The sequence below is a fragment of the Microcaecilia unicolor genome, chromosome 3 (assembly GCF_901765095.1).
Source record: "Microcaecilia unicolor chromosome 3, aMicUni1.1, whole genome shotgun sequence".
NCBI lineage: Eukaryota > Metazoa > Chordata > Amphibia > Gymnophiona > Siphonopidae > Microcaecilia > Microcaecilia unicolor.
In genome coordinates, this window is record NC_044033.1 from 422,618,417 (window position 1) to 422,633,957 (window position 15,541).

At 45.8% G+C, this 15,541-nt stretch overlaps 1 protein-coding gene across 1 annotated transcript in view; it reads right to left on the bottom strand.

Annotated features, from left to right (window-relative positions):
* The window catches only part of GEN1 (GEN1 Holliday junction 5' flap endonuclease), a 113,061-nt gene that overhangs the window by 45,172 nt on the left and 52,348 nt on the right, over positions 1-15,541 (bottom strand). Inside the window, 3 exon segments of the mRNA XM_030198843.1 lie at positions 3,070-3,086; positions 3,089-3,105; positions 3,213-3,363. Of these exon segments, the coding sequence (XP_030054703.1) occupies positions 3,070-3,086; positions 3,089-3,105; positions 3,213-3,363 (185 nt within the window).

A 15,541-nucleotide genomic window follows, 5' to 3' on the forward strand; every position in this document is an offset into this window, starting at 1 on the left:
TTGCCATTTCGCCAGGTTTGAGATGGCAGGCCCGGTTTCCATTATGGCTGAAAAAACGAAGCTGGCCATCTCATATAACCGGCGATCTTCTCTAAACCCGGCAAGCGATTTGGCCGGTGCCAAGCGTATTTCGAAAATATGCTTGGTTCCGCCTGCTTACGGTCCCGGCCCCGAAGATGGCCGGCGCCGTTCAATTATGCCCCTCTTTGTCTCATTAATCCATGCTTTTGACTATGCTCTGTAATTTTGTTCTTTAAAATAGTTTCTACCATTTTGCCCGGCACCGACGTCAGGCTCACCAGTCTACAATTTCCTGATCACCTCTTGAACCTTTTTAAAAAAACAGCATTACATTGGCCACCCTCCAATTTTCCGGTACCGTGCTTGATTTCAAAGATAAATTACATATTACTAACAACAGTCTGCCAAGTTCATTTTTCAATCCTGTTTGTACTCTGGGATGAATTTGCCAAATTGCACATTAACAGCCTCCAGGTTTATAGAGATTTCATTCAGTTTTTCTCACTCATCAGCACTGAATACCATTTCTGGCACCGGTATCTCTCCCAAACCCTTCCTCGGTGAAGACTGAAGCAAAGAATTCATTTTATCTCTCTACTATGGTTCTGTCTTCCTGATTGCCCCTTTACTCCTCGGTCATCTAGTGGTCCAACCGATTCTTTTGCCGGATTCATGCTTTTAATATACCTAAAATAATTTTTACTATGTGTTTTTGCCTCAAACACAATCTTTTTTTCAAAGTCTATCTTAGCCTTCCTTATCAGCGCTTTGTATTTGACTTGACATTCCTTATGCTGTTTCTTATTATTTTCAGTCAGGTCCTTCTTCCATTTTCTGAAGGATTTTCTTTTAGCTCTAATAGCTTCCTTCACCTCACTTTTTAATCATACCGGCTGTTTGGTCTTCTTTCTCCTTTTTTAATACATGGAATACATTTGGCATGAGCTTCCAGGATGGTATTTTTGAACAGAATCCAGGCATGATGTAAATTTTTGAACTTCACAGCTGCTCCTCTAAGTTTTTTTTTTCACTGTTTTTCTCATTTTATCATAGTCTCCTTTTTGAAAGTTAAATGCTAATGTATTGGATTTCCTGTGTGTATTTACTCCAAAGCCAATATAAAATCTGCTCATATTATGATCACTGTTATGAAGAGGCCCCCGCACTATTACTTCTGCACCAGATCATGCGCTCCACTAAGGACTAGGTCTAGAATTTTTCCTCCTCTTTTGGTTCCTGTACCAGCTGCTCCGTAAAGCAGTCTTTGGTTTCGTCAAGGAATTTTACCTCCCTAGCATGCCCTGATGTTACATTTACAATATTGGGGTAATTGAAATCACCCATTATTATTGTGTTCCCCAGTTTGTTAGCCTCCCTAATTTCTGATAGCATTTCTACATCTGTCTGTTCATCCTGGCCAGGTGGATGGTAGTACACTTCTTTCACTATCCTTCTCCCCTTTACACATGGAATTTCAATCCATAAGGATTCCAAGATGTGTTTTGTTTCCTGCAGAATTTTCAATCTAGTTGATTCAAAGCCCTTCTTAACATAAACATCTGATCCACCCTATCACAATATAATTTGTACCCTGGTATGACAGTGTCCTACGGTTATCCTCCTTCCACCAGGTCTCAGAGATGCCTATATCTAATTTTTCATTTAGTGCAATATATTCTAACTGTTCCATCTTATTCTTAGGCTTCTGGCATTCGCATATAGACATTCTGTTCAACAGCATATCATTACCTTGGGCACTGAACTGTGGGGTGCCACAGGGATCCATAATGCCTCTCAATTTATTTAATATCTACCTCAAGCCTCTGATAAGCTGCTTCAGTCGTGGACACAAAATTATATATCTACGACGATGATGGCATACCAGCGCTAATATTCAGCGGAACTATTTGTGAAGTGCTTCTTTGATATAGTGGTTAGGCTGGCCAATGTGATTTAACCAGGCAGGAGCCTCTCCTGCTCGATTAAATCCATGTTCAGTATCAACCCTCATTCCAACTGGAGCCTGGGGAATGACAGGGTGCAAGGTGCATAGTAAAATAAACAACCCCCCCCCCCCAGGTGCCTCTTAGCTGCTGGGAGCATGCCGTGCGCCTGCCGGCTCTGCTGGTTCCCTGCTCCCTTTGCCCAGAACAGGTTATTTTCTGTTCTGGGGCAGAGGAAGCAGGGAGCCAGCAGAGCGAGAGCCGCGCGGCTGCTCCCAGCAGCTAAGAAGGCACCTGGGGGGGGGGGTTGTTTATGTTTACTATGCACCTTGCACCCTGTCATTCCCAGGCTCCAGTTGGAAACAATAGGGTTGATACTGAACATGGATTTAATCGAGCAGGAGAGGCTCCTGCCTGGTTAAATCACATTGGCCAGCCTGACCACTAATATCAAAGAAGCACTTAACAAATAGTGCCGCTGAATATTAGTGCTGACTGCCATGACACCCAGGGCGTACCCGAAAGTTATCCGAGCACTGCAGATATTCAAGCCAGTGTACCAGATAGCTAAACAGGCAAGTTGATCAACATATAATAAAGTCCTAATTATGTCCAATTAACTATCTGGATATGAAACAGAATAACGACTGCACCCAGATAACTTCCAGGTACTGCCTCTGCCAAACATATAGCTATTCATCGCCTGTACCCAGAAAGGTGTTGGCACTGAAAATCTGGTCCTAATTCAGCTGGTGGCCAGCGTTTAAGGCTGAACATTGACCAGAAAGTTTTTAGCTTCATCTGGCTTTCTCATTCCACAGGTTTAAAGAAATAGACCTAAGCAGGGTAATGTTAAAGCCATTTTTGTATAAATGGGCTTTAATAAAATGGCCTTCCCTTTGTGCTAGTGTGGTTACATGATACAGCCTGGATATATGTATTTTTACCTGTAGCCAGCAGAGGCAATGCCAAGAGTGGGCTTTGCACCTATGTGCCTACTTTTGGATATTCCAGAAGTACACATATGTTACCTCAGAAATATTACGTGCATCAAACAGGTGTAATTAGAGAGGTCAAAATGGGACTGGACTTGCATGCACTGTACCTCATGGAAAGGAAAACATCACAGGCTCCAGCCTTCCTGCAAACCGAAGAAAAGAAGACACAGTTACAAAACTGAAACATGGGCAGCACCATTAACTCAGAGCACGCTGCTTTGAAATAACTTCCATGAAAAAAAACTCAGACTTTTTGATATTGTTTTCTGCTGCATTGGCTTGTTTCTCGCGTTCCATGTGGTGCCACTCACAGGGGCACTGGTAAGTATAGTCATGGGGTTCACAGTAGCGAGCACTCTCACATAGTTTACAGCCCTTGCATTCATGGTCTCTGGCAGAACCTGCAGCAGAGAAAGAGAAAGAGCAAGTGGTTACTATCAGCAAAACAGCAAGGGAAGAAACATAGACTGGTGAAACTGGTTAACGCCACCTTATTAGGCACATCGTGTGTGTAAACAATGATGTAGGCAACCAGTATATCACAGAAATAACTTACATGCTGTATTTCATGCAAGGCCACTCTCAACCACTTTAGCCTCTACAACTTGGAGGTATGTGCAGTGCCGTGTGCTGTTCCCTAGGCAGTTTCTAATGCAGTCTCTGAGTAATTTATTATTTTATTAAAATTACTATGCCGCCTCTGACGAGCACTAAATCATCTTCTCTGATGATTTCTTTCTACAGGTGTCCATGTGATTGGTTCCAGGTCAAATTGTTAGTCCACTTTAAATTAATAAACTGGTTGGATCTGAACTATAACCCCTAGAAAACTCCTTTCTTTAACAGCCAAGCAATACTTATTTTCCTCTCACCAGGATCCAAATCTGATGGTTCACTCTATCATTTATTGTATTTTATTCTTTCAAGAACACAAACTAACCCTTAATAAAAGGGTATATAGAAGTAAGATTATTAGGATTTACCAGGGTAGTGTACAGCAAGTATTACGCAAACATAGGCAATGAACAATTACAAGTGTACATTATTAAAATGACTATATATATTACAGCATAGTATTCTACTTTCAAAGTTAATACAATGCACATTAAGACATCTGAATAGAGAGCAAAGGGGATGTGCAGCAGTGGATAGAAAAAAGAGAATAACAGGAATTTAGAGGGGAGAGATTAGTAAGCTCGACTCAGGAGAGAGACCTTAGAGTGTTGGTGTCGGAGGATCTGAAGGTGAAGAAATCAATGCGACAAGGCGACGGCCATGGCCAGAAGGATGCTAGGCTGCGTAGAGAGGGGCATAACCAGCAGAAGGAGGTGTTGATGCCCCTCTACAAGTCGTTGGTGAGGCCCCACTTGGAGTATCGTGTTCAGTTTTGGAGGCCATGTCTTGCTAAAGATGTAAAAAGACTGGAAGCGGTGCAAAGAAAAGCTACGAAAATGGTATGGGATTTGCGTTGCAAACCGTATGAGGAGAGGCTTGCTGACCTGAACATGTATACCTTGGAGGAAAGGAGAAACAGGGTGATATGATACAGACGTTCAAATATTTGAAAGGCATTAATCCGCAAACGAACCTTTTCCGGAGATGGGAAGCCGGAAGAACTAGAGGACATAAATTGAGGTTGAAGGGGGAAGACTCAGGACTAATGTCAGGAGGTATTTTTCCCGAAGAGGGTGGTGGATATGTGGAATGCCCTCCCGCGGGAGGTGGTGAAGATGAAAACGGTAATGGAATTCAAACATGCGTGGGATAAACACAAAGGAATCCTATTTAGAAGGAACGGTTCTTTGGAATCTTAGCAGAGATTGGGTGGCGACGCCGGTAATTGGAAACAAAACGGGAGCTGGTCAGACTTCTACGGTCTACGCCCTGATAGTGACTGAATAGGGCTGGAGTGTAAATTTTAAGGGGCTTAGATGTTAGCTTCAGAACTTAGTACAAGAACAGTAATGGGCAGACTTCTACGGTCTGTGCCCTGAGAAAGGCAAGGCCAAATCAAACTCGGGTATATATATAAAGTATCACATACCATGTAAAATGAGTTTATCTTGCTGGGCAGACTGGATGGACCATACACGTCTTTATCTGCTGTCATTTATTATGTTACTATCCAGCTTATTTTCGAAAGAGAAGGGTGCCCATCTTCTGACACAAATTGGGAGATGGGCGTCCTTCTCCTAAGGGCACCCAAATTGGCATAATCGAAAGCCGATTTTTTGACACCCTCGATGGCTTTCCGTTGCGGGGACGACCAAAGTTCACGGGAGCGTGTTGGCAGGGTAGAGAAGGCGGGACTGGGGCGTGATTAGGAGATGGGCGTCCTCGGCCGATAATGGAAAAAAGAAGGGTGTCCCTGACGAGCACTTGTCCGACTTTACTTGGTCCATTTTTTCTTGCAACCAAGCCTCAAAAAGGTGCCCAAACTGACCAGATGACCACCAGAGGGAATCAGGGATGACCTCCCCTTACTCCCCCAGTGGTCACTAACCCTCTCCCACCAAAAAAAACAGGTTAAAAATCATTTTTTGCCAGCCTCTATGCCAGCCTCAAATGCCATACTCAGGTCCATCGCAGCTGTATACAGGTCCCTGGAGCAGTTGTAGTTGGTGCAGTGTACTTCAGGCAGGTGGACCTGGGGTGGGGGTTGGAGGGGCTCAGCACCCAAGGTAAGGGAGCTATGCACCTGGGAGCAATTTGTGAAGTCCGCTGCAGTGCCCCCTAGGGTGCCCGGTTGGTGTCCTGGCATGTGAGGGGGGCCAGTGCACTACAAATGTTGGCTCCTCCCACGACCAATGGCTTGGATTTGGCCATTTCTGAGATGGACGTCTTTGGTTTCCATTATCGGCGAAAACCAAGGTCGGCCATCTCTAAGGGTGGCCATCTCTAAGGTCGACCTAAATGTCAAGATTTGGGCATCCCCGACCGTATTAACGAAAGATGGACGCCCATCTTGTTTCGATAATACGAGTTTCCCCACCCCTTCGTGGCGCCGTCCTTAGAAATGGGCGCCCCCGTTCGATTATGCCCCTCAATGTAACCAACTTGAGAAAATATTGCACATGCAGTCAAGAAAGGTGTATGCAACTGATCTCAGCTACAGAACATGTGGTAAGCACCCTTCTCCTCCACTGCTAACTCCAGAATCCATTCCTTTTATCTTGCTGCACCATATGCCTGGAATAGACACCTTGAGCCAGTATGTCAAGCTCCATCTCTGGCCGTCTTCAAATCCAGGCTAAAAGCCCACCTTTTTGATGCTGCTTTTAACTCCTAACCCTTACTCACTTGTTCAGTACCCGTATTTTATCATTCCCACCTTAGTAATCCCCTTATCTCTTATTTGTCCTTTTTGTCTGTCCTAATTAGATTGTAAGCTCTGTCAAGCAGGGACTGTCTCTTCATGTTCAAGTGTACAGCGCTGCGTACGTCTTGTAGTGCTATAGAAATGATAAGTAGTAGTACTAGTAAGCAAATCCTTCTGCAGTATGTGCAGTTGTTAGTCCTTATGTGTGCGACTAGCTAGTTAGCTGTTTCTTCCATTAAAGGCTTGGGATAAGAGGGTTCTCACCTGCTTCCTGAAGTAGAGATAGCCTTGTGTTAGGTGAAAACCTTTCTGGAAGTGCATGTGGGGGCTACTCCTGAGAAGGCTCGCTGGCAAGTGCCACATCATGGAGGAGGAGAAGGAACCTAAAGGTTAGAGCAGCAGGCTGAGAACCAGGGGAGCACGGTTCAAATTCTATTGTAGCTCTTTGCCATCTTGGACAAGTCATTTAACCCTCCAATACCACAGGTACAAACTAGGGACAGGGAAAATGCTTGTTCTACCTGTATGTACATTGCTTTATACCTCTCAGGCTTGTAGGCGGTACATAAGAAATGAAATACAATAAAACGACACACATTGCCGTTGAGGAGGGTGTGGTTAGGGATGCTCCTTGGGAAGACCTTAGGGGCCTTGGAGGTGTAGCAAGGGAGATCCTGTTCTTCAAGTACTCTGGCCCATTTCCTTTAAGGCCTTGAAGATCAAAGACAGAGTTTTAAATTTAGTCCTGTATTGTACTGGTAGCCAGTGAAGGTTTTGCAGGAATGGTGTGGAGTGATCATATCATTATGACTTTCCATTAATCACACTGCAGCATTATTCTGACTCAAATAGGGTTGGTAGAAACCTGTTGTAGTGTTTACAGTAATCCAGTTTCGATGTTATCATGGCCTGAACCACTGTGACAAGAACTCATCTTCTCAATGTATGGACAGAGTCTGTACAATTGGCGCAGGTGATGTGGAGGGGCATAATCGAACAGGGGCACCCAACTATAAGGGCGGTCATCCTCTAATGACGGCCCTGTTAAGCGGCGTACCCGACTGTATTATCGAAACAAGATAGCCGGCCATCTTTCGTTTCGATAATACGGTCGGGCACGGCCAAATCTCAACATCTGGGCCGCCCTTAGAGATCGCCGATGTTAGAGATGGCCGCAATGGAAACTAATGGTGGCCATCTCAAACCCGGCCAAATCCAAGCCATTTGGTCGTGGGAGGAGCCAGCATCTGTAGTGCACTGGTCCCCCTCACATGTCAGGACACCAACCGGGCACCCTAGGGGGCACTGCAGTGGACTTCACAAATTGATCCCAGGTGCATAGCTCCTTACCTTGGGTGCTGAGCCCCCCCCCCCCCAAAAAAAAAAAAAAACCCCCAAACCCACTACCCACAACTGTACAACACTACCATAGCCCTTAAAGGGTAACGGAGGGCACCTAGATGTGGGTACAGTGGGTTTCGGGGTGGGTTTTGGAGGGCTCCCATTTACCACCACAAGTGTAACAGGTAGGGGGGATGGGCCTGGGTCCGCCTGCCTGAAGTGCACTGCAGTACCCACTAAAAACTGCTCCAGGGAGCTGCATAGTGCTGTGATGGAGCTGGGTATGACATTTGAGGCTGGCAAAGAAATGTGTTTAATTTTTTTTTTGGTTGGGAAGGGATTGGCGACCACTGGGGAAGTAAGGGGAGGTGATCCCCGATTCCCTCCGGTGGTCATCTGGTCAATTCAGGCACCTTTTCAAGGCTTGGTCGTGAACAAAAAGGGACCTAGTAAGTCAGCCAAATGCTCGTCAGGCCGGCCTTCTTTTTTCCATTATCGGCCGAGGACGGCCATCTCTTAACCACGCCCCCGTCCGGCCTTCGGTACACTGCCGACACGCCCCCTTGAACTTTGGCCGGCCCTGCGATGGAAAGCAGTTGAAGCCAGCCAAAATCGGCTTTCGATTATATCGATTTGGCCGGCCTTAGTAGAAGGCTGGCCATCTCCGATTTGTGTTGGAAGATGGCCGCCCTTCTCCTTAGAAAATAAGCAGGAAAGGTGCTTCCAGAAGATTGTCTGTAATTGGGAATCTGTGTTAATTTTTGTTCAAACTGTACCCCAAGGTTCCTAACCTCTGATATAAAGGAAAGTTTTTAGCTCCTAAAAGGAATTTTGATGTCAAGTATGTGATCCCTTGCATCAGGAACCCACTGGAGCCTTGTTTTACTTTGGTTCAGACAAAGTCTGCTGTTTTTTCAGCCCATTCTTGAATTACTGTTAGACAGACAGTCAATTTATTCAAGGCTGTACATAAGTCTGGTATCAGGATGGAGCACTAAGTATTCACCGACTGAATCAGCAAGGCCTGTGATTCTCAACCCGATCCTCAGGCCACACCTAGCCAACCAAGTTTTCAGGATAGGCACAGTGAATATGCATGAGATACATTTGTATGCACTACCTCCACTGTATGCAAATATATCTTATACATATTCACTAAGGCTATCCTAAAAACCTGATTGGCTGAATGTGTCCTAAGGACTGGATTAAGAAACCCAGAGCTAGGCTTGTGGCTTCAGGTAGATATTAACAGAAAAGGTAATAGTATGGATCCCTGTGTTATCCCTAGTGTCAGAGCCAAGATTACGATGAGATGCTGCTGAGCAGTATGGATTGTTGCCTATCTGATAGATAGGATCTCAACCAGGCAAGTAATGTGCCACTGATTTCTGTTTCTGCAATTTGTGCTAGCATGTTATTGTGGTCCACAGTGTCAAAAGCTGCTAAGAAATCTAGCAGAGGATCGCCTGTTCCAATGTCTGTGGAGATCATCTAGCAGGGATACAAAGATTGTCTCCGTTCTGTAACTGAGCCTGAATCCAGATTGACATGAATCCAGCATGTTTTTCTCTTCTAGCCAATCAGAGACTTGAATGAAGGCTGTTTGTTATGTAAGTTTTCCTAGAAATGGGTTGTTATATACTGGGTGATAACATAAGAACATAAGAGTAGCCATACTGGGTCAGACTAATGGTCCATCTAGCCCAGTATCCTGTTTTCCAAACAGCGGCCAAGCCAAGTCACAAGTACCTGGCAGAAATCCAACCATACTACAACTTTTCCGCTTGTCCTGATTAAGGCTATTTTTTTTTTAGCAAAAGGCAACAAGTTCCAACAAAACCACAAGTCTGTTAATCCTCACCTTCAGCTGTGAATTGCAATCTTGCTATAAAAGGGCCAGGTGAACAAGTTGCCTGCCTGCCAGCCACCACCCACGTAGCATTTGTTTTTTCCAGAGCTAAATCCACCCCGCAGAAAAGTACATCCAAACTATGTTATCAGAGAGCAATCCCAAACCTTGAACAGGTTGTTCCAGTCTGCTCCGCAAGCATCCTTCCCTCCAATCGCCAGGAAGAGACCGACTGTTCTTTCAGCTCTAACAAAACAGTGAACGCCTCCTCTTCCTGATTTTACTCTCTCAGTTTGTCACAGGAACCAGCCACAGTTGATTCCCAATACCTTAGGGCAAAATTTGTTGGTTATAGCGGCTTCCTGTCTGGTTTTCCCTTGCTTATTTTGCTGTTTTAACTCTTGGCTTATTGGTCCCTCCCTTGACTTTTCTCTTATGGAGAAATTAGGTCTTACCAGATCATTTTCTTTCCATTAGTCCTTCCCACTATTCCAGAACCTGTGGGAAAGTTGTGTCCATCAATCAGCAGGTAGAGATAGAGAACTGAAAACTGAGCTGAGACATATCTCTCTCAGCATCCTGTCCAGCTCCTCCGTATTTATGTAGACAAGCAGTAAGGATAATACTCAGAATAAACAACAACCTTAAACTAACTGGCTAACCTAACACTAAACCAAACAAGTAAACACATGTGCACCTGCTCATCTCTGGACAAACGTGTAGAGAGCAAGAGATACAGTGGTGGAAATAAGTATTTGATCCCTTGCTGATTTTGTAAGTTTGCCCACTGACAAAGACATGAGCAGCCCATAATTGAAGGGTAGGTTATTGGTAACAGTGAGAGATAGCACATCACAAATTAAAATCCGGAAATCACATTGTGGAAAGTATATGAAATTATTGCATTCTGCAGAGGGAAATAAGTATTTAATCCCTCTGGCAAAACAAGACCTAATACTTGGTGGCAAAACCCTTGTTGGCAAGCACAGCGGTCAGACGGTCTTCTGTAGTTGATGATGAGGTTTGCACACATGTCAGGAGGAATTTTGGTCCACTCCTCTTTGCAGATCATCTCTAAATCATTAAGAGTTCTGGGCTGTCGCTTGGCAACTCGCAGCTTCAGCTCCCTCCATAAGTTTTCAATGGGATTAAGGTCTGGTGACTGGCTAGGCCACTCCATGACCCTAATGTGCTTCTCCTGAGCCACTCCTTGTTGCCTTGGCTGTTATGTTTTGGGTCATTGTCGTGCTGGAAGACCCCAACCACGACCCATTTTTAAGGCCCTGGCGGAGGGAAGGAGGTTGTCACTCAGAATTGTACGGTACATGGCCCCATCCATTCTCCCATTGATGCGGTGAAGTAGTCCTGTGGCCCTTAGCAGAGAAACACCCCCAAAACATAACATTTCCACCTCCATGCTTGACAGTGGGGACGGTGTTCTTTGGGTCATAGGCAGCATTTATCTTCCTCCAAACACGGCGAGTTGAGTTCTGCCAAAGAGCTCAATTTTTGTCTCATCTGACCACAGCAACTTCTCCCAATCACTCTCGGCATCATCCAGGTGTTCACTGGCAACTTCAGACGGGCCATCACATGTGCCTTCCGGAGCAGGGGGACCTTGCGGGCACTGCAGGATTGCAATCCGTTATGTAGTAATGTGTTACCATGGTTTTCGTGGTGACAGTGGTCCCAGCTGCCTTGAGATCATTGACAAGTTCCCCCCTTGTAGTTGTAGGCTGATTTCTCAACTTCCTCATGATCAAGGATACCCCACGAGGTGAGATTTTGCGTGGAGCCCCAGATCTTTGTCGATTGACAGTCATGTTGTACTTCTTCCATTTCTCTACTATGGCACCAACAGTTGTCTCCTTCTCGCCCAGGTCTTACTGATGGTTTTGTAGCCCATTTCCAGCCTTGTGCAGGTGTATGATCTTGTCCCTGGTACATCCTTAGACAGCTCCTTGCTCTTGGCCATTTTGTAGAGGTTAGAGTCTGACTGATTCACTGAGTCTGTGGACAGGTGTCTTTCATACAGGTGACCATTGCCGACAGCTGTCTGTCATGCAGGTAACGAGTTGATTTGGAGCATCTACCTGGTCTGTAGGGGCCAGATCTCTTACTGGTTGGTGGGGGATCAAATACTTATTTCCCTCTGCAGAATGCAAATAAATTCATATACTTTCCCACAATGTGATTTTCCGGATTTAATTTGTGATGTGCTATCTCTCACTGTTACCAATAACCTACCCTTCAATTATGGGCTGCTCATGTCTTTGTCAGTGGGCAAAACTTACAAAATCAGCAAGGGATCAAATACTTATTTCCACCACTGTATGTAGGAAGCACCATACAAGGTGACAGTCATTATTTGGCCATTAGTTTGCATCTACATACATCTCAGAAACCTCAGGCAGGCCTCTGAAATAATGGGAAGGACTACAAGAAAGAAAATGATCAGGGAAGACCTAATTTCTCCTTCAATTATGTAGCTTTCTACTATTCCAGAACCGTGGTATGTATAAAAGCAATCCCTAGAATGGGTGGGATCCTGGAACTGCTGCCTGGAGGACCAAAGTTCCCATAACTGGATTATGAGTACAACCGTAATGTACACCCTATAGTACTTGGCAAAGGTATGCAGCGTCAACGGTTGCCACCTTACAATATCCACCGGAGACAGTAAGGTAGTCTCCATCCAGTATATCGCTGTACACCTCGTAGAAAGAGCCTGCAGGCAAATAAGCTGATGTGACAGTTTCCTTTAGCCATCAAACAATTGTGGGCTTGGAAGCAATAAGGCCAAGTCTTTGTTTACCAAAAAGCACAAACAGTCTGTCTGATTTACAAAACTCATTTGTGACATCCAGATATCTAACAATGATTCTATGCATACAGAGAAACTTCATGGAAGAATACCAAGTCTCTTTGTCCTCTCTGCAAAAGAACAGAAGCTCCACAGATGGCTGAGATAAAATGCCAATACTACTTTCGGAAGAAAGGGAAGGAACCGTGCACAGGGAGAACCCTGCCTCTGAAAACGTAGAAAGGATCTCAACAAAAGAGAGACTGAAGCCCCAAAACCCTACATGCCAACACAACAGCCACCAAGAACACTGTTTTAGCGTAAGATATTTCAAAGAGGCATTCCACAACTGCTCAAAAGGAGGCTTCTGAACAGCCAGAAGGACAACATTAAGGTTTCTCTCTAGACACGGCCATACAAAAGGATTTCCATAAGTGACCCACTCCCACAAGAAGGTGAACGATGTCCAGGCGAGAAGCAAGAGACAACATCTTCTGTAGTCCAGCTCCTGATATAGGTCAAAGTGGCAAACTAAACTTTAGAGAACCTAATGCCAATCCTTTCTGAAGGCTACCTGGAGAATTGTTAGGATGTATGCGATCTGAGCAGAGAAGGGAGAAAGTTCGAGCTCAGAACACCAGCTCTCAATCGTCCTCCACACGCTTGCATATGCCATGGATGTAGAGCGTTTCCGAGCCTGAAGCAAGGTAGCAATGACTAAAACAGAATAACCTTTTGGTTTCAACCAAGCCCTTTCAATAGGTCAAGCCATAAGACAAAGGGGCACGGATCCTCCATGAGCACCGGGCCTTGCCTCAGTAGGCCATGTACTATGGAAGACAGAGAAGACCTCAGTCCAAAGTCTGCGTACCACAGGACTCCGCCGCCAATCTGGGCTACAATAATTATTCGACTCCGGTGCCATGTGATACTTTTCAACCCATGGTGTACCATGGGCCAACGAGGGAAGATATATAGCAGATGTGTTTCCAGCCATGGCTGCAGTAAGGTATCGATCCTCATTCTTTCTAATGGCTGAAGAACTTGCGCACTTTGGCATTCCGTTTCGTTGCCATCAAGTCCAGAAGCAGAGAACCCCATCAGTCCACTATCAGCTGAAACCCCTGGTTAGATAGTTCCCATTCTCCTGGGTCCAAGAAGTGCCTGCTGAGAAAGTCTGCCTCCACATTTAAGGACCCAGTGGATGTGAGTTGCCGACAAGCAGAAATTTTTTCTCCACCCAACTCCTGAGGGAGGCTGCCTCCACTGAAATTGGATGACTGTAGGTCCCACCTTGCTTGTTGATATGGAGCTCTTTGAGCAGGGACTGTCTTTCTTCTATGTTTGTGCAGCGCTGCGTATGCCTTTGTAGCGCTATAGAAATGCTAAATAGTAGTAGTAGTAGTAGTAGATATAAGCCACCGCTGTTGCATTGTTGGAGAAAACTTAGATTGGGGCCCCTGCCAGAAAGGGAGTGAAGTCACGTAAGGCATTATGCATTGCCCTGAGATCCAAGTGATTTATTGACCACTAAGACTCCCCATGGTTAGTAGGATCGCAGTCAGCGAACGAGGGAAGCAGGCCATCTGGCGTTCCTGTGCTCGCTTGCGGAGCAGATGTCCTCTTGGGTACATAGCAAGATCAGATCATCAAGGGTAGGTGGGAGATCACAACCCTGCCAATTCATCCTTAATCTGGGGAGAGATACCTTGCCAGAGCACAGTGACTAGACGTTCATTATTCCATTCTAATTCGTTCGCTAGGGTCCAGAATCGAATGGCATAGTTACCTGAGGTCGATGATCCCTGACATAGGTTCACAGAGGTGGCTTCCATGGTTCTTTGAAAATCCTGTGGAATTGAACCAAAACTCAGAGAGATTGTTTAACATTGGATCATTCCTCTCCCAGATAGCAGAGAGGCCCAGGCGAGTGCAGGACCAGTAAGCAAGGAGATAACATAAGCTACCTTGGCTCTGTTGGAACAAAAGTCTCTAGCTTGCAGTTCAAATACGATTTAGCACTGGTTCAAGAAACCCCAGTAGGCCTTAGGCTTGCCATCAAATTGAGGAGGTGGGGTGAAATGAATTCCCGTGCAGCTGGGGGTGACTGCCGGGGCTGGGACCCCAATGAATGGTGCTGGTGCTCCTTGAGGAGCTTCTGGATTCTGGATACTGTTCATGCGTCGGGTCAAGGTCTGCACTGCCCCAGACAGCTGTTGGAGTTGGAGGGCGAGTTGCTGCAGCAACTGCAAGGCAGGTGATGCCATCAAGCTCATGGCCTTTGCAAGCTGTCAGATTCTAGGTGTCTGTCCAAATAGTGAGCCTTGGGTCATTGTTGGTTCTGAACCAAGGAGGGGGAGAACTCCATGGACGCAGACTGAAATACCACCAGACCGAACTGGATACTAGACCTCCAGATGAAGAACCATGGTCAGGAGGCAGGAACCGTGGAGCGATGGACCGGGTCACAAAACTAGCGGCAGGAGACTGGAAACTCTGAAGCAACTGGGAGACTGGAACTCTGAAGCAGTGGAAGATTGGAACTCAGAAATCGGGCTGCGGACCAGACTCAGGAGGCAGCTGAAGGTTGAAACTCAGTGTCACATTTTCAAACAGGAAACTGGGTCGTGATCCCTTGGGCCACTGCTGAGGAGCGGCAGGCAAAACCACCCTCAAACCAGGGACAGGGCAGAACAGGACTGGAACCCCGGACTGGGGTTGCAGCAGAGGCAAACAAGCTGGACCAGGCAAAGCAGGAACCCTAGACTTCACCTGCGCTTAGCCGCTTTTCCCCAGGAGTTGAGCCCCTGGGTGCAGGCGGGCCCTCAGGGCTTGCAGGACAGGGAAGGGGCAGGATACCAACAGGCAACAAACAACAGAGTAGGACTAAAAGCTGCCAGCGCAGCCACTAAACAAGAAACACAAACAGATAAGAAATAGGACTGAAAGCTGCCAGGCAGCCACTAAACAACACAGAGAACCCAGAACTAGACACAGAAATACAAACAAGAGTCAAGACTAGGACAGTACAAGCTAAGCTACACAAAGGCTAAACTAGAATCAGGCAGGGAACTAGAACAAGAAACTAAACTAGGCAGAAATGCCACAAGCACCAACATACCAGGGCCTTAAGCGATGCAAAGGCAAAGCAGAAAGATTTCAGAATGGCTAATAAGCCCAGCAGCAGCTGAGGCTCAAGCTGCAGCAATCACCAGGCAACTATGGGAGCTGTGCAGGTTCAAACAAAAAGAGCAAGTCTGGCAGGCT